Source organism: Sphaeramia orbicularis, chromosome 16, assembly GCF_902148855.1.
Source record: "Sphaeramia orbicularis chromosome 16, fSphaOr1.1, whole genome shotgun sequence".
In the NCBI taxonomy this organism is placed as follows: Eukaryota; Metazoa; Chordata; class Actinopteri; order Kurtiformes; family Apogonidae; genus Sphaeramia; species Sphaeramia orbicularis.
Window position 1 is genome coordinate 5,027,308 of NC_043972.1, and position 23,358 is coordinate 5,050,665.

Here is a 23,358-nt window from a genome sequence, read left to right on the forward strand (position 1 = left end):
CTGTTTATTTCTGATAACTCACTTTATATGAAGACTCATAGTGCTTGAAATGTCTATGTTGTTTGTTTTTATACTATGTATTGCTCTGTTTTTTTGTCTGTTTCAATTTTTAATTCTCTAAATCTCTGTTTTAAGGTCCGCCCAGTCATGTGACCTCTCCCTATATATGGGAGGATCCATATGGGCGGGCTTCTTTTATCAGCCCTGATGAAGGCCTATAGGCCGCAACGCGTCGGCTCAGTTTTTATTAGTCTGGCCATGCTTCAATAAAGGCTTTTTAATTTCAGCCCTACTCTGAGTGCCTCAGTTTTTACAAACAAACAAAACAACAAATCGAACCAAAAACATTACCCCTTGCCTCCCCTTCCCCTTTCGGGTGGCGGGGTAAAAAGAAACACCTGAATGCAACCTGTCCCAATACTTTTGTCTATGTCATGTTTGTGATTGTAAAAAGTGTACTATCCCACAACAGGTTGAGTGAATGATGCGACAGTTATTCCATCTACACCGCAGATGGACACTGGGGTTGGATGGATGGATGGTCAGGTGTTAGTGTTGAATACCAGGTGTGAGTGGAGCTCAGTCGTGTCATCCTCCACCAAACACAGACTCCAGTAGTAGCACAGATTGAAGGAGGCTTAATGGTGGGTTTGGTGTTCTTCCACTGATGGACTGTGGACTCCATCTGTGTCCGAGCCTCTGCTGTGCTCCTCAGAATCAGTTCGCCCACAGTGTAAACATGATCCTGAATCCTAATCAGCCGTACAGATGACTGCATCATGTGAAGTGGGACGTTTCATAACGTTTTCTCTGAACCTCAGCCGTGACCTTGTTGATCTCCACCAGCAGCTCTGTTTAAGGTGGTATTGACTGTTACCTTCATCTCATTACTGCAACATGTCCACATCCTTCACCCACTTCTGCTCAGCCATCAGTATACAATAAACCAGTCCATTTCTCCAGTAAACAGACAGACGTGTGTAGGTTCAGGGAAGAAAACAAAGGGCTTGGATTGTGTTGACCTTTGACCTGACTCTTCTCCCTCAACACAAAGCGCTTAAAATCCAACAACCTGGACTCTAAAAGCAATATATTGTTATTCTTTGTGTTCAACAGATGACAGGAAGATAAACATGTCAGTGTTGTTTGAAAAAATATAGATTTTCTCAGTATAATATGTTCTAACTGATGACAGTACTTTAATGCGATTGCGGAAAAAAATATTGCATCATCAAAAGTCCTCAAAAACAATGGTTCTGCAATCAAGTACTAACTCCTGTGTGTATCATGTGACTAAAACAGACAGAAAAGAAAACATGGAAAGTCTAAAAGCACTGTTTTTGTCAGTACAATGCCATAGATCAGGGGTGTTAAACTCAGCTTAGTTCAGGGGCCACATTCAGACCAGTATGATCTCCAGTGGGCCGGACCAGTAAAGTAATAGCATCATAACCTATAAATAATGACAACTTTTTCTCTTTGTTTTTGTGCAATAAAAACATAAAATTATGAAAATATTTACAAACTATTATTTAACAAAAAAAAAAAAAAGTGAATAACCTGGAAAAACTGACATTTGTAAGAAAAATAAGTGCAGTTTTAACAAAATTATGCCTCAACTTATCATTTATACATGTGCATGTTATGACCCTGGGTCATAATTTGTCCATTTATATGTATATGTATATATACTGAACAACAAAAGAAACGTAAGTTTTGGTCGTTAATTTGGCAAGAGTTCAGCTGTCCTGTTGAGTTGTCAACTGAGATACACATTACAGTAAGTGAGTTGTAACCATTGGAGCGTGTGTTTGCAGGCAAACACGACCACGAGTGGTGTTGAGCGTGTGTACAAAGTATCGGAGGTGTGGTACGTGTTGAGTGGTATGGTAGTGGGAGCAACAAATGGGAGTGGCAATTCCCTTTGTTTATCCAGGGGATAATGGTACAATTCAAAAGTTACTGCATTACCACGATGCCTCGCCTTAACGATAATCTGAGAGAATGCGCCATTGGTACGCTTGATGCTGGTTTAACGGCTCGCAACGTTGCCAGACGTCTGCAAGTGCACGAGTCCACCATCAGTAGGCTGAGGACACGATTCCGTGACACAGGGACCACTCGGGACAGACCAAGATCCGGAAGACTACGTGTGACCACCCGTAATCAGGATCGCCATATTCGCTTGGCCCATCTCCATGACCGTCAACTCAGTGCTCATGGACACAATTCAGTGTACTGCCACTGTAAATTTCACAGCTGGATATAAATATCTCATATGAAACCAATATTCATAATAAAACTCCCATATAAACCAATACCGAAACATACTTGTGTTTCTTTTGTTGTTCAGTATATGTTTCTGTTTAGTGTGTGTGTGTTCTCCCCAGTCCTGTAGGTGTGCTGTGCCCTTTTTGTGTCTGTTTGTGTTACAGGAAGCTGATTGGTGGAGTATGATTGCCCAGCCCCTTTAAAAATGGCCCTAGATCTTCAGTTGGTCCTCCCTCTTTTGCCTCCTGCCAGCGTCCAACCCTGTGTTCCTGCATGTGTGACTGTCAGCCTGCGTGTGATTGTGTAAATTTGAGTTTGTATATAGTTGTAAATAGTTTTTGTAAATTGATCCTTTTCTGGTAGGGGAGGTCGGCTCTTTTGTTTTTCCCGTTTTCTCCTTTTCTTGGTTAGGGAGTTAGGTGAGTTTTCTGTATTTTATTTCGTGCATTTACTTTTGATTAGGTAAGTTAGTTTGAACTCTACAGAAGATATTTTGTTTGTTGTTTTAGCCGTGTCCTCCCCTAACCCTTCTTTAGTTGATTTAAAAAATAATAATAATGAATATTGTGAATTTTAGTTTGTGACTGACGTGTGTGCTTGGGAGCTGGGAGGGGACAAAAGTGAGCAATATTATGTTCACGTTTATGGTGAACCCCTTGTTCAGGTTATTCACATTTTTTGTGAAATTATACTTTGTTTTAGTGTAAATACATGAAAATATTTACATTTACAAAGAGAAAAATCTGGAGTTGTCATTATTTATATGTTATTATGATAGTATTTTACTGGTCTGACCCATATGAGATTGAATTGTTCTGAATGTGGAACCTGAGCTGAAAAGGATTGTTAATATCTTCAGTGTAATTTTTGCATGTGAAGCCTGTTACCGGACGTTAGTCTGGGGTTGTCTGTCTTTTATGTTTGTCTGTCACTTCCTGTTTTATTTTGTTAAGTTTTCCTCATGCGTCTTGTCTGTGGTCTTTACTTCCCTTCCTGGTTCGTGTTCACCTTTTCCCTGATTACCTGACTCCGCCCTAATGTGTTCCACCTGTGTCTCATTGTCTTCCCTCCCTTTTGTGTATTTATACCCTGTCCTTTCCCCTGATCAGACGCCAGTTCGTTTTCTCTAGTAGATAACTTACCAGCGTTTTGATCCTGTCTGTTCGTTTGCCTTACTGTGTTTCGACCTGTTTTTGTCATCCTGTTTTTTGCCTGCTCCCTGTCGGTTTTGTCAGCCTCCATCTGCCTTCGTGGTTTTTGACGTCTTCGCCTGGTTTTTTCGGTACGTGAGTTTGTCTTTTCCCTATGTCCTGTCGCCTGTCTGATAGCCTTCCCGTGCATGACCTGTTTCCGTCCCTGACTTCCCTCTGCTTTCCCCTAGTCGCGGTGCCGACACAAAGTCCGGAGCCGAACCGTGGGTTCGCGTCCGAAACCCGGAGGACGGTTCAGACGAGGACCTCCTTGGCCGCTGTCCTCAAAATCCTGTTCATTATCATAATCTACCTAACTGTATACAATAAACATCCGCTTCCGTGTTCTGCATTTGGGTTCTGGGTCTGTACTAACAGCATCACATTGCATTTCACAAATTCATCTCAAGGGCCGGACTGGACCCTTTGGAGGGCCAGATTTGGCCCCCGGGCCAGATGTTTGACACCTGTGCTATAGAGACTTAACCTCCATCAATTGAATTATTAATATGCTGGATAATCGAATAATCAAAAAAGTATTTGGCTGGAGTAGGACAAGGTTCCCCTGGGCAGCAGAGGTCAGAGCTGTCTTTGCAGAAGCACCATTTCCATATATATTCCACAACAACCTACCATGTAGCATTAACAAGATCAGAGCTAACCTAATGTCTGCTTTTGAAGAAAAATGAGTGAATGGGATCCTGGCTAAACTGAAACTGCAGACATACACTGAACTGATAAAACGCATATATACCAGAGTTTTATGTCAGCGCTAACCTGACCAGGAAAGGTCCCTAATTGCTCAGTTATGAACAGGAATTCTTCCCTTGGCCTTTGAAACTGGGAGATTTACCCAAATCCCAGAAGAAAACAGACTTGGTGGACTGTGTAATATGAGGGAAGTGGAAAATGGATCTCTTTTTTTTTTTTTTTTTTTTTTTTTTTTTTTTATTGTCTTCTGTGTGATGAACTGAGAGCCTCTTTGTTTAATGAGATGTTTATCTGAAACCCTGATCTGTTCTGGAGCACAGATGATGACAGGATGAAATGGTTGTTTAGTTCTAATGTATATAAATTAGCATTATTTGTTTGTAAAGCCTGGAAAAAGCGGCAGATGCGTTTGTTTAACCCTTTCATGCATGAATTATGAAAACTTTAATCAAGATTTTTTTTCTAAGTGTTTTTATTCCTCTTTAGGCACAAAAAAAAAAAAATGTGATTGAATTTTTTTTAATGAACCTATATTTCAAGAAGTTACAAAAATGTCCACTCAGCTGTCCACACCATGCGTTTCATTTTTGAAGCAACATGTGTGAAAACTATGAAATAAAAACATTTTTAATGCTGCTAATCTGATGTTTTCTCACATTTTAACATATTATAATACTAGTTATTACACACACAGATAATGTGCAAAAAAAACCAACATCTTTTTCTTAAAAAAAAAAAGTTAATTACAGTCTAATAATAATTAGCAGTTCATTTATACTCAAATATGTTAGTGCAGATCAGGTTTATCAGGAACAGGAAAGCTACAGTAATGGTATGAATTGCAGTGTATGAGATGATGCATAAGTCTCCACTGTGTTGGCTGACAAGTAAAACAACAAAATCCATAAACATAATAATAATAATAATAATAATAATAATAATAATAATAATAATTTTATTTGTAAAGCACTTTCAATCAAAGTGCTGTACAGATATAAAATCAATTACAATAAAACATAAAAACTAAAAACATTAACAGTAAAGACAAATCAAGACATATAACACAGAGTAAACAAGTGGGTCTTGAGCTTTGCTTTAAAAACTTCCACAGAACATGCCTGCCTTACGTCCAGAGGAAGACTGTTCCAAAGTGTTGGCGCACGGAAAGAAAAGGCTGGCTCACCGACAGTGTTTTTCCTGACTTTAGGCACAGTCAGGAGGCCAGATCCTAGTGAGCGAAGGGCACGAGAAGGTGCATACAGTCTAACCAGCTCCGTCAAGTAAGAAGGTGCCGCTCCATTTTAAATTTTATAAGTCAATAAAAGCACCTTAAAATCAGCACGAACCTGACATGGAAGCCAGTGAAGAGAGGCCGACACTGGGGTAATATGATCATATTTCCCAGCTCCAGTCAGAACCCGAGCTGCAGCATTTTGCACCATCTGCAGGACTCGGAAACTTTTTTTAGGTAATCCTGAAAGAAGAGCGTTATAATAGTCCAAACGAGATGTTATGAGAGCGTGAATGAGGACTTCAGCATCTTTGTCACTCAGGATTGGCCTGATCTTAGCGATCCTTCGAAGATGGAAAAAATGATATTCGAGTCACCTTCTTGATATGCTTATCAAAAGCAAGTGTCTGGTCAAATATAATAATAATAATAATACTAATAATAAACTTTATTTGTATAGCACCTTTCATACAGAAATTGTAGCCCAAAGTGCTTCACATTGATTGAAAAAATACAATATTAAAATACATTAAGATTTGATTAGAAATACAATAAAATAAAAATAAATATAAAAACAGCGCACATTAAAATATTTGATTATGCATAGAATTTTTGAAGTGCAAGAAATAAGATGAAATTTGAAATACAATAAAATAAAAAATAAAAACACAAATACAATAAAATAAAATAAAAATAAAAACCGCACATTCCTGGTTCCTGAAAAATATGACACCAAGGGTTTTCATCTTGTCTCTGCCAAGAACAACACAGTCATCAAAAGACAAAGAGACATTATTGAATAAATTTTGCAATTTCTGGGGTCCAGTGATCATCATTTCAGTCTTTGCGGTGTTCAGGAAGAGGAAATGTTCAGAGAGCCAATCCCTAACAGCTAAAAGACAACCCTCGATTTTTGACAGGTTAGGCCTATTTATATATATACAAGAGAACAGCTGTAGCATAGCTGTCCGCTGTAGTGACCACTATGCATGAAAGGGTTAAATAGGTCAGTCCATTGTCTTGTGTATATCTGTTGTGCATATTGTCTGGTATTTGGTCTTTGGTTTGTATTTTTGGTTTCTTATAAGCCCGGGGGCGACACGCTGGTGCAGTGGTTAGCACTCGTGCCTCACAGCAAGAAGGTTTTGGGTTCGATTCCAACACCAGTCGACAGGGGGTGGGACCTTTCTGTGTGGAGTTCGCATGTTCTCCTCATGTCTGCGTGGGTTCTCTCCGGGTACTCCGGCTTCCTCCCACCATCCAAACACATGCACTAACAGGTTAACTGGTTAATCTAAACTGCCCATAGGTGTGAATGTGAGAGTGATTGTTTGTCTCTATATGTTCAGCCCTGAGATGAACTGGTGACTTGTCCAGGGTGTACCCCGCCTTCACCCCCATGTAGCTGGGATAGGCTCCAAGTGACCCCCGTGACCCTAGTGAGGATAAAGCGGCTTCAGAAAATGAATGAATGAATAAGCCCATGAAAGGACACAACTAGAAGCACTCAGAGAGCGCAGACCTCCGCCAAGGCTGATCAGTGGGCCCCCCCACCCCCGATCACCACCAAAATTGAATCATTTGTTCCTTGTGCCAGTATCAACATTTCCTGAAATTTTTATCCAAATTAAAGGCACAGTAGGCCAAAAAGTAAGGGCACCCCCATTTTTTATATAAATTGAGATAAAATCCGCCTTCTGGATCAGATCCGGATCAGCCTTTGAAATGTGATAGAGGACCCCATTGTCAATTCCTGAGTTAAATTTCATGAGTTTTGGTCAATAATTAAGCGAGATATCGGGAAACGAAAACTTTGGCCCCATTTACCACAATGTTAACAAAAATTTCAAAGTGATCCAGAATCCAGGATTTCTTCCGGATCACCCCCAAAAGTTAATCATTTCTTCCTTATCCCATTTCCAACAAACCCTGAAAATTTCATCCAAATCTGTCCATAACTTTTTGAGTTATGTTGCACACTAACGGACAGACAAACAAACCCTGGCAAAAACATAACCTCCTTGGCGGAGGTAATAATCAAAATGCATTCATTCATTCATTCATTCCACCTCCTGCCTATTGAAAGAAATTCACAGGAACTCAAATCAGCAACATTAAACCTTATCACTGCTCAGTCCTTCTTAAACATGGAGATAACAGAACCATTAGAGCAGGTAGCCCAGGCAGTTATTTGCAGCCTTAATATCCTCCTCCTCAGAAAACACAAGAATTCATCACAGATTTCAGGCACATCTCCCTCCCCAAATCCCCTGTGTAGATTTCAGGACAATCTATTTCCCCTCACAGAGCCATTCAGATTTCTCAGCCGCCGCATCAGCAGGAGTATCAGCCTGAAGTGAAGCATTAACACTAACGACTCCGGCCGAGGCTCCTCTTATTACGTAAGTTAGTTCAAAAACATTCAAAGTGAAGCGACACCTCCTCCTTCTGCTCGACACAGGCGTCACAGAGAACACATTATAACAGTTTGGGTTGGCAGCTTGGAAACACTGCAGCCACGTATTCAATAAATCATCCGAGAATACTGGAACTGCCTCGCACTAGATGAGTCACCGCATCATAAAAGAGCAAAAATAAATAATAAATCCTGTCTGACCCATCTCACCCTGCCAAGCATCTCCTACAGCTGATGCCCCTGGAAGAACTGAAGGTCCTGTAACATTTTTCTCCACTGCAATAAAGATTCTACACACTTCTCTCTGCCTCTGATATAATGCTTAAATACAGTGCAACCAGCACAATGTATAATTTTTATCTGTGAATTTTATTTTCTGACTATACTGTCTATTACTCTGCTCACTGTCAAAAGAGCACACAAACTACACTTTTTTTTTGCATAATTTCAGCTTTAAATATTACTTCTATTGTTTTCTTGCACTCCAACCTAAACCATACAGTCATTAAAAAATATTCAGAGTCTAGTAATCACATACGTTTTACACAGACTTGACATTTAGCAGCAAAAAAAAAAAAAAAAAAAAAAAAAAAGAAAAACATTGTAAGATAATTACACTGGGTTACAAAAAAATGTTTTTTGCAACCTGTCTAGGTTTTTTCAACTGAATTAGGACCATTTTGCACCGCTAAATCCAAAAAAAACATCTGTTTTTCTCAATCAGGTCAGGTTTTTTTTGTTAATTTGATTTTGAAAAATTTGATCTTCTCACCAAATATAATAATTAATACCAAACTAAGATTGGTAAGCACACTTTATGAAACTTGTGACTTGATTCCTGTTAGGTACAATGGTGTATTCACCGCAGATGTAGCAGAATACGTCAGGCTTATTTTTGCAAGATCTTCTAGTCGAAGCCATTTCATTCACCTGTAATATTGAAAAAAAAGACATTAATCATAAATTGGCAAAAGTAAAATCTTCAGAACTCGTTTATTGCAAGAAATATGAAAGAATTTTGTATCATATGATGTGAAAATGCCCATAAATGTAAGCAAAAATGTTAAAAAGCCAATATGTAGCATAGTTGAGAAAGTTGACCTGATTGAGCAAAATTAATGTGAGTTTTGGATTCAGCACCAAAATGATCCTAAATCAGCTCAAAAAACTGAAACACTAAATTTGTTGTTGACCAGTGTTCTCTATGCATGTCCCTTATAGATACAACCCTGTGCACTTTATAATGGGACTACATCACCATCTACTGCTGAAAATACTGTATCGCACGTGTCTGTGCAGAGGAATGAATGTGCCAAGTGTCACGTCTAAGTGCATACGGGTGTGATGTAAATACTGTTCACGAGCAAAAAGGCATCTGTGACAGTGGGAAGAAAAGACTGACATAAACCACTGGGTTTATACTTTGTCTTTGTCCTTGTGTTTCTGACACATTAATTGAACAGCAGTGGAAAAAGTCATCATCTTCCACCTCAATCATACATAAGTTAAAGTTAATATCACAACTAAAATTGGCATTTAATAAGAAAAGTACAAGCTGTCATCGTGCAGTAAAATGGTTGGTGCTTAACCCTTTCATGCACGAATTATGAGAACCTTAATCAAGATTTTTTTCCCAGAGTGTTTTCATTTTTCTTTAAACATGAAAAAAACAATGTGATTGAAAAAATTCTTACAAAAAAAACAAACAGATAAAATAAATAAAAAGTAAAAAAAAAAAAAAAAAAAAAAAAAAAAAAACATTAAAAAATAAAAAAGTAAAAAAAATATAATAATAATAATAATAATAATAATAATAATAATAATAATAATAATAATAATCAGCTGGACACCATGCGTTTAATTTTTGAAGCAATGAAACATGTGTTTACTGATAAATTGTGTGAAAACTATGAGGGGCTTGTGATTCTGGGGGTTTATGCTCAGGGGAGATCTACACAAGGTTACCAATTCATGTCAGAAAAGATAAGTAGTGTCTTAAAACTTTAATAAAGATATGTGTAAATAAATAAATAAATAATCCATGAATACACAAGAGAACAGCTGTAGAATAGCTGTCCACTGTAGTGACCAGTGTGCATGAAAAGGGTTAATGGTGATGTTCTTGGATTCATTTTCCCACTGAATTCATGTGTACGCTGTATTTTCCTGCTGTGCATGTTTAAGATTGAGATTATTTGACCTACTTTATTAACAGCTGGTGGTTTAATCAATCAAAAGTAATGCATCATATTGTGTAAAATCCTTAATGATGAATTGTGTCATATATTTATATAGTCTTTGTTCTTGTCTATTTATTGTATGTTGGATTTGCACTGTATTTTATTGTATTTATACTACATTTCATTGTGACTGCTGGGGAAGATGCTTTTTTTCCACTGTGCTCTATTCTATTCTATTCTATTCTATTCTATTCTATTCTAGTACTCTCTTAAATTCAGATAAACAAGCTTGTTTTCAGCTTTGTGTGAATGCATTTTCCAGCTGATGCAACTAAAGATAATCTTATTTCATATAAACCACAGGTGTCAAACATGTGTCCCGGGGGCCAAATCCGGCCCGCCAAAGAGTCCAGTCTGGGTCCAGATGAATTTGAGAAATGCAAAAATTACACTGAAGATATTAACAATCAAGAATGTTAAAATCATTTTAAGTCAATTCAATCTAAAGTGGGTCAAAACCAGTAAAATACTACCATAATAACCTCTAAATAATGAAAACTGTAAATATTTCTCTTCATTTTAATGTGTAAAAAAAAAGAAAAAAAAAAACAAACAGTTAAATTATACAAAAATGTTTACATTTACAGACTAACCTTTTACAAAAAAAAGTGAATAACCTGAACAAATATGAACAACCTTAAATGTCTTAATAGAAGTATGTGAAGTTTTACTAATATTCTGCCTGTTATTAAATGTTTTGTGTATTTGTAGATCCATTGTGATCTGTAAGTTGTAATGCACATGTATAAATGATAAATTGAGACATAATATTGCGAAAATTGCACTTATTTTTCTTAAGAATTTTCAGGGTGTTTATATTTGTTCATGTTGTGTTCAAGTACAGTTGTAGATGTAATCCTTTTCATTACAGAATTTTACTTTTTTCACTCAAAAACACAGAGAAAACTTTGGAGTCGACATTATTCATGAGTTCTTATCCTATTATTTATATTCTTTTACTGGTCCGGTCCACTTGAGATCAAATTGGGCTGAATGTGGCCCCTGAACTAAAATGAATTTGACACCCTTGATATAAACACTGATATATTTGGTAGTTTTCACTGAGCAGGGAGAGGATGATTGCTTTTATTTGACAAGCATAAAAATATAATACAGTGAAAAGTACAAGTTCTGGGAAAACTGAAGCAAATATTTGTACTTGTACAGGCCTACAGTACATTGGGTAAAAATACTTGTTTACATTCCTTTTTTTTATTTTATTAACAACTTTTTGAACAACATTTGAGTATACAGTACAAAATTTTAAACAAACATCAAGATGTCAAAAGAGAAGAACCATTTGAACATGTAAGTTTAAGAAAATAATGCATAGATTTAAAAATACAAAGCATAAAATACAAATTATAATATTTTTTTTTAAAAAAGTAAATAAGTAAATAAATAATAAATCTGACAAATATAAACAAATAAATGCAACCAAGAGTTCGGTCAGTATTGAAAAACTGTTTGTTTTTTTTGTTTTTTATACATATATATATATATATATATATATATATATATATATATATATATATATATATATATATATATATGAATTCTAAAGATTTAATATAATTTTCAAATTCTAATAGGAAGATTTTAAAATTTGGGTGTGATTTAGTATATTTGTTTTTATGTATATGAAATTTTCCAAATAATATAAATAAATTTACAATAAATTCTAGATTGTTAGTATCATGTTTAAAATACATAATTACATTTTGGGATGTTATATTTATTTTATTGTTACTTTTAGATATGATATAATTTTCAATTTTGGACCAAAAATTAGAAGAATGTTCACATAAAAAGAATAAGTGTAAAGTAGATTCAAATTCAGATTGACAAAACCTACATATTTCTTCCACATACTTGTTTACATTCCAGTCACAGGATTTAGTTTGAAGGTCGTCATGAGCAGTGACAACAAACCGCTGACAAAATCTCGTCACCGCGCTAGGCATGCTGGGAAATGAGTTTCCAGCACCTATTGAAGCCCTTTACAGCTACACCCGCTGGACACTACATTTCCCATGGGCCTCCGCGCGGCTGCTGTACATGCGGCTCTCCATGCAGCCCATGGTGTAGCGTTAAATGTGGTCCTTGAACGACACGTATCCCGTCAGGTTTTCATGGCCTTCGGGACGTTGGAGCGCCGATTTGTCTGGACCGTGACACGCACTTCCCGACGTAAGTTTGCCGTGACTCCTGTCGTCTGTTGCGGAGTTTCCAAATCAAACTGTGACAACTTATTTCCGGGATTGTTTGAGGGTTAGCATTGCTGCTTGCTAACATGCTAACGTCAAGCGTCAGAAGCCAAAGTTGGCAGCAGTTAGAGTGTGGCCTGAAGCAGCAAATCTGTCTAAAGGGAAAAAAAAGCTAACAGTGTCTGCTTTAAGCACATTAACACCTCTTATTTGTGCTTCCTGCTCGAAACTAACCTGGCATTTTGGGAACCCAAAGCCAACTCCTTCGTGTCCTCAAAACTGGCCAATGTCAACTAGCCTAAAATAGAGTCCAGAGTAAATGTTAGCATGAACCCAAGCACAGACATCCGGTTTGTCCCTTAAAACAAGTCTACTTTATTGTATTACAGTTATTTATTTAGCAGTTATGTGGTGTTTCTTGCTGCTGTCAGTGTCGCTAGCATGTCTGTTAATGTGTTTTGTCTGTTAAAACTTGACTTGAGCCGGACTTCCTGTGTGAAATTCTGCTGGTTTGTTTTTTCTTCAGGTGCTGCACTTATGGTTTTGCAGTCATAACACAAGGTAAGATCCGGGTTCATTCAGTCTGTTTTGTTGCCTGAATGCAAAGAAGATAACATTATAGCTGCAGCCTGAAGGAATGCAGCAGCTCAGTTAACTGTAAAGGTTCCAAAGTTGGCTTTGTCATGTCACTGCTGTTTGTCATAGATAAGACAGAATGTCACATTACTGTATGGTGTAATACACATGCGCAGCTGCTGTTACATGTGTAATGAAGCTTTTAACTGCAGTAACAGTAGCATGAGGACTGGTTCAATTAGCAAGATGAATAGAAATCGAAGAAAAAAATACTATAGGTCATAACCTGGACTTTGTTGTTTTGGGGAGGATCTTGTTTCCGTGGCCTCCAGCCCAGATTTGAGAGTGACCCAGGGAGTATTCCTGGAACCAGGTTAAACAAAGTCTGAAAATAACTCTGATCTCTGAGGTGACCGTGTCCTGAGAGGGTAAACTCAGCTGTTTTGTTTTGTTTCCAGAATCAGTACAATGAACTTTGAACCTATTCACTCAGAGGGTGTGGTGTGTGAATGATGGAAGAAAAATTGTATCATCAAAAACTTATGAATCTTATTAACTTATCAACAATTAGTTAACACAGTGATTACTGACCTAATTTTAACCCTACCTCAAAGGTGAATGACAAACTCTTTATTATTATTTGTTTGTTTGCTTGTTTGTTTATTTATGGTAAGTGGACTGAACTTATATAGTGTATTTTCTACACCTTCATGGTGCCCAAAGCGCTTTACAATTCCTCACATTCACCCATTCACACACACATTCATACACCAGTGGGCGGCTGCTGCCATGCAAGGCGCTGCCTGGCCCTGCTGGGAGCAATTCAGGATGTCTTGGTTGACAGGGTGTCAGGTGTCTTGCCCAAGGACACTTCGACGCGTAGACAGTCAGAGCCAGGATTCGAACTGCCGACCCTTTGGTCATTGGACGACCCACTCTACCAACTGAGCCACAGCTGCCCCAGAACTTTTACACAGCTTACTTTTAAGTTATGTAAAACACAAAAAACGAAGTCTCAGATGTGTGTAACAACTAATTAATTAACCAGTCAGTAAGAGGGGCAGAGGCAGAACACAGTCACTGGTATACAGATAGAACCTTTAGTCCAATTTAACTCCCTCCAAGTATGTGAGAAACAGAGTCCAAGCATTTGAAAAGGTGTTCACAGAACATGTCCTCAAAGACCTGAGCTTTTCCATCTGTTTTTATGACAACATATCATTGACCCACATTTGAAAAGGAGGATTTGGGGACTTCCGTTCTTTTAATATCAGCCTCTTAGCGATTATCATTTCCAAGTTCCAGGGGATGCTGTAGTGTTGCAGGTATATTCCCGACAGTCTGAGAACAGCCAAAAATAGCAAGTCCTGGTTCAGGCTGAAGAGGCCTGTTATTATTGTTTTTGGCACATGTTTTATTACTCAGTGTAGAAAATGTCACAGTTCTGTCATATTGCTCGTTTGAACTACTTTTCATGGTTTTATCAGCAGATTGGATTCACACACATAATAATTAAAAGTGGTACATTATACTGATACACATGATATAAAACTGCTTTCCTTTCATACTTGCTATGCAGCTAAGTTAATCAGTAATCACAGTTGCTTCAAACTGCTTTGTGTCTGCTCTCATCATTTTTTTTCTTCTTGGCGTAAATATTCAAACATCTTTCTTTTGAATGTCACAGCATCACTTAGGAGGAAGATGATGCAGCGTATCCTAACTCACGGGACACTGCGGCGGGTTGCAGTGCTCCGCCCCTTGCTGATGGGCGTCACCGTCCCTGAGCCGCCGGCAGCCTTTTGCTGCTTTGCCCTCCGCCTGTCGCCTCCACCTGCAGGTCAGCGCTGGCTCTCAACCTCAGCCTCCAGCAAGGCAGCACATCACCCAAAACACCAGCCTCCTGAGGAGGAACCAGAGCCCAGCGCCACTTCTCAAACACCGGTCCAGAAAGGAGAAGCTGAACCTGAGCCTGAAGTGGACCCGCTGCAGGACAAGTCCATCGGGCTGGTCCAGAGGTTTAAGAAGACCTTTAAACAGTATGGGAAGGTGATGATCCCTGTTCATCTGGTGACGTCCTCCTTCTGGTTTGGAACCTTCTATTATGCTGCTATGAAGTGAGTCTGATTTTACTGCTTTGTATTTGACTACAGATCAGATCTACATGTGGTGTTGGACTAATTACATGGGAAATAGTCTGAGTTAAGATGAAACAGAAACATTCAGCTAGCGAAATTACACCAACACGTCAACATTTACTCCATTTAAAGTTACTCTGGACAGTAGATGTTCATTGGTCTGACTTGGTACTATCTCATCTTAGTGAAATAGTCAGGTAAATAAATAGTTAACTAGAAAAGCACTCGGAGAGCGCAGACCTCCGCCAAGGAAGATCTGTGTTGTCCCTCCGATCACCACCAAAGTTTTATCATTTGTTCCTTGTGCCAGTATCAACATTTCCTGAAAATTTCATGAAAATCCATCCTTAACTTTTTGAGTTATCTTGCTAACCAACCAACCAACCAACTAACAAACAAACAAACCCTGGCAAAAGCATAACCTCCTTGGCGGAGGTAAAAATGCTCACTTAAGTTGTTCTTAAACCCTATGCCATGATGTAGTGTAATTTGTGATGAAAGTTGGACAGACTTCAGTATGTGATGAAATCTGGTGACAGTATAATATACACTAAGTAACTTTAAAATCGCACAATAAAATTCAGGAATATTTTACTTTTAATTCATGGATGATTGTTCCAACTATAGTTATTGTTCTTATTGCACAAATTCTGGGAGACATACACACAAGATTTTGAATCAAGGAAATGGTTTATTCAGTCAGACTGTACAAATCTGACAGTACCATTCATTCTTTTTTTTTTTTTTCAATGTTGATTTTATTGGAATCAAGGTTAAAAAAAAAAAAGTCATACAAGGAAACAAACAATACTTTTGAATTTTCCACATAACATACATAAAATTCCAACCCTCCACCCTACAAACTCCCGGGTAGTGCATCCCAATCTGAGATTAAATAAATAAATAAACAAATAAAAGCAATAATATTAGTAGGTGTGACATTCATCAGGCATAAATAATTAAACAAAAAGAAAAAAGAGATTGGAGTTGGACTACGAGACAGATTTAAGAGCAAATGAGGTTGTGTTGGGCTGCGTAACAACACGTGTCGCCCCTCATGACCCGGCTTAAAGCTCATGAGTTTTCAGGGAGAGTTTTTAGTGTGTTAATGAAGGACATTACTGGGTTCCAGGTAGAGTAGAAGAGGTTTTTGGACCCCCTGAGTGAGTACCATCCATTCTTACAAGGCTGCATTCGAGCATGGCATTGTAGCTACAGACATTTTCCCCATTTTTACTTCAGGGTTTTTATAGGGAGGGTCACATGTATACAAAGCCTACACATTTTTGGTTAACAATGTAGCCAGTCCCAGTATTTCACTCTCCTACCCAGTTTACACTTGAGTACAGCTTTCATATATTGGTCTGTGGTTGAGAAGAAGCACAATTAGTCAGACAGAGCAACTGTATATTGTGTCTGAGAAGCTGTTTGGAGCGTCTGAGTACATCTCATGACAATTCTAGCAGATTTTTAAATGTGCGTTTTTAAAGATGATGAGTATAGTGTTTTGGTACAGGCTCTGAGAATGTGCAGCATGCTTCATATATTCATATATTTATTGTTTCCTGTCAACAGAGGTGTGAATGTGGTGCCATTCTTGGAGATGATTGGTCTACCGGAGTCGCTGCTCGATCTTTTGAGAGACTCGTCGAGTGGCTATGCTTTAACTGCATATGCCATGTACAAGGTAATGTGGTTTCAACTGCAGTGAACAACAGGAATGTTCATGTGTGTGGGTTTACATTTAGAGACGTGGAATTTAACACATGACCTCAGATTAATGTAAGATTTTGTGTTTCGTACAGATCGCCACCCCTGCTAGATATACCGTGACCCTCGGGGGCACGTCACTGTCTGTTCAGTACCTCCGCAAACACGGCTACTTATCAACACCACCACCTGTTAAAGACTACATCCAGGACAAAATGGAAGAGACTAAGGAGAAACTGACGGAAAAGATGGAGGAGACAAAGGAAAGATTTTCAGAGAAAATGGAGGAAACCAAGGAACGGTTCTCTGAGAAAATGGAAGAGACTAAGGACAAGCTTTCGGAGAAACTGCAGGAAACCAAAGACAGAGTCTCTGACAGAAATGCGTTTTTCAGAAAGAAGAGCGATTAGTAGATTGTGCTTACGAATGGCGCTCTGAATAAATGATCTATCGTAAGTCTCAGCACTTAAGAGCGTAGACGTTGCACTACCTTGTCCTGAATTTTCACCTCACAGATCTCAGTTCTGCCCTATCGTCCTAATTGCCCGAACCCTGCACCGATGCACTCTGAAGTGTAGATTAGACGGCAGCTTAGCCGACCGTTGGCGGTGTGTTGGCTGTGCCTCAGTCGTCTCAGACTGGATTTACACAGACTCAGATGGTCTGGACTCTGTGGGCTGTAGGTCGTCTGCTTTAGGAGACGCTGTGTTCTCATGTCACATCATATGCATACACAAACAGAGGACTGCATGGGAGAGAGCAATGCTAATAATCCTTGTGGCTGTCGGGAAATAAAACTTGAAGTTCATGGTTTCTGTGTGTACTAGTCTGTCAAGGCCTTTCTGAAGGCTGGGTATCACCTCGTGTCTTTTATAATGTAATGAGAGAGAAATTAAGTTTTTCTAATGTATTTTTATCTGATAGCCAAAGCTAATATATGACATTATGTTGGTGTCTGTACCAGCTCATGTAACGATCACAAGTTGTATAAATGTCCAAGACATACGAGTGTTATTGAGGCAGACGTCGTCATAATCCATGTCAGTTTACATGTGATGGATGTGTAGTCGATACATGTAAACACACAACATCAACAAACAGCAGACGCATAAATACATGAAATGGAAGTGTTAACAGTGTCAGTTTCAAAATGTCTTTGGTACTTCAATGGACAAATGTAATTGTCAGAAAATGAAGCAGGTTTAATCCAACTGAATAAACTGAAACGCTAATGAGCTATAGACGTGTGATTATTACCCCCCCCCCCCCCGAAGGAGAGGCAAGGGGTTTTGTTTTTGGTTTGTTTCTTTTTTTGTGGATTTCTTTGTTAACATTCCAGCAGCAAAACTATTTGTTAAATTCATACCAAATTGGGTTTATATTTTGCCAGTGATCTGGAATAGATGTGGTTACATTTTGAGAAAAGTAGGTCAAAGTTCCAATTTTTAATGAATTTTCAAAATCTTTTTTTTTTTTTTTTTTTTTTTTTTTACTTCTAATGGGTGAAATGTCACATGTCTGTAGCAGCAAAACTATTGGTTGAATTCATTCATGAATTCACTCATTCATTCAGTGGTGTTTTTTTTTTACTTTTGTAAGTGTAAGAAATGCTCACCATCAAAAAAAAGATGAAACGATGTCAAAACTAATGCAACAGCTACCTAAATTTTAAATGTCGACAAAGAACATCAAGACTTTCCCATAAAAACATTCATATTGATTTTTTTGTTTTAATTGGAAAATATAAAAGATGTGTAATTTTAGGTCCAAACCTACATCTGCAGGATCAAAAGCAGATATTTTTTATACATGAAGTAACTCCTAGATATGACAGAACAATTCATAGTTTGGTTTGTAGAGACATTTATAATATTTTTTGGTAATAAAAATTTTTAAATGAAAAATTATATGTTTTTATCAATTTATTTCAACAGCAATTATTTAAGTAAGTACATGTTTATGTTTATGCATTTGGCAGACGCTTTTTTCCAAAGCAACTTACAGGGGAAAAGCAATTAAATCACTCAATCAATCAAAGTTTATTTATATAGCGCCAGATCGCAACAAAAAAGTTATCTCATGACACTTTACATATAGAGTTGGTCAAAAAGCAGACTCTAAGCCAATTTACAGAAACCCAACAGAATCCTCCAGGAGCAAACACTTGTGAAGATTATCCACAGGTTTTCTTGGTCGTTTAATGTACATGATTTCCACCTAAGTTCAAGGAAGTTTTAGATGATTCAGGACTTCAGAACTTCAACAAATATACATTTATGATTTAATTTACAAAAATGTACTTGGAGTCTACCTTGGTTTTCACATTTTTTAGATGAAATCCATGACATGAACTTGTTAAGGTTCTGAATTCTGCGTGATATGGAATGATCTAATGCTCACATTTTATAGAAAAAAAAAGAGAATTCAGCCTTAAACTCAATACCTACTCTGTGTTTTTTAAAGTCTGTGTGTGCTGCTCTGATGGTGGGGGGTCCCCATTGTTAATGTCAGTGTCCCTGGTTTCATTTTGGTCTGGTTGTTTCTCTCCACTCCCTCGTTCCTGCAGGAAAAATGAAGTCCAGAAACACTCTGGAGCCAAATCTGAGTCTCTTTAAGAACAGAAAAAGAGCCGAGAAGGAGACAGTTAAGACTCCTCTCCCTGAACTCTGGAAAAAAGGCTGAAATCTGACCTGGTTTGTTTTGACAGTAGGTTTGTACTGACCTCATGTGGCTGTAACAGGTACTGCAGCATGGAACTAAAAACACACAGTTACCCTGGACAACACTGTCATGTCCTGGTGGAAACTCAAGGGCATTAAAGTGGAAAGTATGGTGAATAATAACTATGTAACACAAATTTCCAAAGGTTTTGATGTAAAACTCCATTTGTGGGCTCATTTCCACAGTGAAATCATCATAAAATCCCAGCGTTGTAGTTCTATTAGAAACAGAAGAAACAGGTGAGGTAGTGGATGTATTTTATTGGACCGTATTTATCACTTTACACATCATGTCTAAGTCTAAAGGCTAACGTCCATGTGACCTGTGTGAGTTTTACATCCATCAGTGCTCCTGTAGGCTGTTGGCATGTGAGCTACTTTGGAAAAATTTCTGAAATCCCAGTTTTGGAGCAAGAATTTAAGCCTTACTGCTGGACCTGGGGGTGGGGGGGTTACTGATGAGCGTTTGAAAAACATTTATAAAACACTTTGAAACACTTCAGGATGGCCATTTTTATTAACCCAGAACACATTTTGAGCAAATTTGGAACATTTTCAGAAATATCAATTTTTGAAGCACATACTATAGCCTTACCATCTGACCAAAAGGGGTCAAAAATGATCTTTAGAAAAAAAGTTTAAAACACCTTTTAAACACTTATGGACAGCCATTTTTAATGACCTGGAACACATTTTAAGCAAATTTGGAAATATTTCTAAAATCACACTTTTTTTGAAGCACATACTATAGCCTTACCACTTCACCACAGTGGGTCAAAAATGATCATTACAAAAAAAAGTTTAAAACACCTTGAAACACTTATGGACGACCATTTTTAATGACCTGGAACATATTATGAGCAAATTTGGAAATATTTCTAAAATCACACTTTTTTTGAAGCACATACTATAGCCTTGCCATTTGGCCATGGGGGGTCACTGATGACCCTTTGAAAATATGTTTAAAATACCTTGAAACACTTCTGGACGACCATTTTTAATGACCTTTAACACATTATGAGCAAATTTGGAAATATTTCTAAAATCACACTTCTTGTGAAGCACATACTATAGCCTTACCACTTGACCAAAGGGTCAACGATGACCAACAAAATAAATGTTCACAACACCTTGAAACACTTCTGGACAACTGTTTTTAATGACCTGGAAGACATTTTTAGCAAATTTGAAAAACTTCTGAAATCACAATTTTTGGAGCACATACTATAGCCTTACCACTTCACCTTGGGGGGTCACTGATGGCCAAAAAAATAAATGTTCAAAACACCTTGAAACACTCATGGGCGACCATTTTTAATGACCTGAAACACATTTTGAGCAAATTTGGAAATTTTTCCAAAATCACACTTTTTGGAGCACATACTATAGCCTTACCACTTTACCTTGGGGGGTCACTGATGACCATTTGAAACCAGGTTTTAAATACCTTGAAACACTGATGGATGACCATTTTTAATCACTTAGAACACATTTTGAGCAAATTTGAAAATACTTCGGAAATCTCAATTTTTGAAGCACATACTATAGCCTTACCATTTGGCCATGGGGGGGTCACTGATGACCCTTTGAAAATATGTTTAAAATACCTTGAAACACTTACGGACGACCATTTGTAATGACCAGGAAGACTTTATGAGCAAATTTGGAAATACTTCTAAAATGACAATTTCTGAAGCACATACTATAGACTTACCACTTTACCCCAGGGGGTCAAAAATGATCATTACAAAAAAAGTTTAAAACACCTTGAAACACTTATGGATGACCATTTTTAATGATCTGGAAGACTTTTTGAGCAAATTTGGAAATTTTTTCAAAATCACACTTTTTGGAGCACATACTATAGCCTTTCGACTTTACCTTGGGGGGTCACTGATGACCATTTGAAACCAGGTTTTAAATACCTTGAAACACTGATGGATGACCATTTTTAATAACCTGGAAGACATTTTGAGCAAATTTGAAAATACTTCGGAAATCTCAATTTTTGAAGCACATACTATAGCCTTACCATCTGACCAAAAGGGGTCAAAAATGATCTGTAGAAAAAAAGTTTAAAACGCCTTGAAAAACTTATGGATGGCCATTTTTAATGCACAGAACACATTTTGAGCAAATTTGGAAAATATTCAGAAATCCCAAATTTTGAAGCACATACTATAGCCTTACCACTTCACCACAGTGGGTCAAAAATGATCATTACAAAAAAAAGTTTAAAACACCTTGAAACACTTATGGACGACCATTTTTAATGACCTGGAACATATTATGAGCAAATTTGGAAATATTTCTAAAATCACACTTTTTTTGAAGCACATACTATAGCCTTGCCATTTGGCCATGGGGGGTCACTGATGACCCTTTGAAAATATGCTTAAAACACCTTGAAACACTTATGGACGACCATTTTTAATGACCTTTAACACATTATGAGCAAATTTGGAAATATTTCTAAAATCACACTTCTTGTGAAGCACATACTATAGCCTTACCACTTGACCAAAGGGTCAACGATGACCAACAAAATACTTGTTTAAAAGACCTTGAAACACTTCTGGACAACTGTTTTTAATGACCTGGAAGACATTTTTAGCAAATTTGAAAAACTTCTGAAATCACAATTTTTGGAGCACATACTATAGCCTTACCACTTCACCTTGGGGGGTCACTGATGGCCAAAAAAATAAATGTTCAAAACACCTTGAAACACTCATGGGCGACCATTTTTAATGACCTGAAACACATTTTGAGCAAATTTGGAAATTTTTCCAAAATCACACTTTTTGGAGCACATACTATAGCCTTACCACTTTACCTTGGGGGGTCACTGATGACCATTTGAAACCAGGTTTTAAATACCTTGAAACACTGATGGATGACCATTTTTAATCACTTAGAACACATTTTGAGCAAATTTGAAAATACTTCTGAAATCCCAAATTTTGAAGCACATACTATAGCCTTACCACTTCACCACAGGGGGTCAAAAATGATCATTAGAAAAAAAGTTTGAAACACCTTGAAACACTTCTGGACGACCATTTTTAATAACCTGGAAGACATTTTGAGCAAATTTGGAAATACTTCTGAAATCTCACTTTTGGGAGCACATACTATAGCCTTCCCATGTGACCATGGGGCCAAAGATGACTAATAAAATTAATGTTCAAAACACCTTTAAACACTTCTGGACAACTGTTTTTAATGACCTGGAAGACATTTTGAGCAAATTTGGAACATTTTCAGAAATACCAATTTTTGAAGCACATACCTTACCACTTTACCTTGGGGGATCACTGATAACCATTTGAAACCAGGTTTTAAATACCTTGAAACACCTCTGAATGATTGTTTTTGATGACTTAAAACACATTTTGAGCAAATTTGAAAATACTTCTGAAATCCCAAAATTTTGAAGCACATACTATAGCCTTACCATCTGACCACAAGGGGTAAAAAATGATCATTAGAAAAAAAGTTTAACACACCTTGAAACACTTATGGACGGCCATTTTTAATGACACAGAACACATTTTGAGCAAATTTGGAAATTTTTCTAAAATCACACTTTTTTTGAAGCACATACTATAGCCTTACCATTTGACCAAAGGGTCAACGATGACCAACAAAATAAATGTTCACAACACCTTGAAACACTCCTGGACAACTTTTTTTAATGACCTGGAAGACATTTTGAGCAAATCTGGAACATTTTCAGAAATACCAATTTTTGAAGCACATACTATATTTCCACTTTACCTTGGGGGGTCACTGATAACCATTCGAAACCAGGTTTTAAATACCTTGAAACACTGATGGATGACCATTTTTAATCACCTAGAACACAATTTGAGCAAATTTGAAAATACTTCTGAAATCCCAGTTTTTGAACCAGCTGACCACAGGGGGGTCAAAAATGATCATTGG

The 23,358-nt window shown here is 37.5% G+C and overlaps 1 protein-coding gene across 2 annotated transcripts; it reads left to right on the forward strand.

Annotated features, from left to right (window-relative positions):
• Nucleotides 1-12,097: 12,097 nt before the first annotated feature.
• fam210ab (family with sequence similarity 210 member Ab) lies at nt 12,098-17,925 on the forward strand. Of its 2 annotated transcripts, none has more exons than XM_030158585.1 (5): nt 12,098-12,249; nt 12,793-12,827; nt 14,540-14,959; nt 16,556-16,667; nt 16,786-17,925. In XM_030158585.1, exons 3-5 carry the CDS (start codon nt 14,547-14,549, stop codon nt 17,098-17,100), a joined length of 840 nt encoding a protein of 279 aa, XP_030014445.1. In that variant the 5' UTR covers nt 12,098-12,249; nt 12,793-12,827; nt 14,540-14,546; the 3' UTR covers nt 17,101-17,925. The 2 variants fall into 2 exon arrangements, with proteins under 2 accessions (XP_030014445.1, XP_030014444.1); XM_030158584.1 differs by having other exon boundaries at nt 12,099-12,249; nt 14,530-14,959.
• Nucleotides 17,926-23,358: the final 5,433 nt, after the last annotated feature.

Excerpts from the sequence above, each read along its gene's own strand:
- fam210ab (XM_030158585.1), top strand. The coding sequence starts at position 14,547 with ATGATGCAGCGTATCCTAACTCACGGGACACTGCGGCGGGTTGCAGTG. Across the intron at positions 14,960-16,555 it reads TTCTATTATGCTGCTATGAA|AGGTGTGAATGTGGTGCCAT; the intron begins GTGAGTCTGATT and ends TCCTGTCAACAG. Across the intron at positions 16,668-16,785 it reads CTGCATATGCCATGTACAAG|ATCGCCACCCCTGCTAGATA; the intron begins GTAATGTGGTTT and ends TGTTTCGTACAG.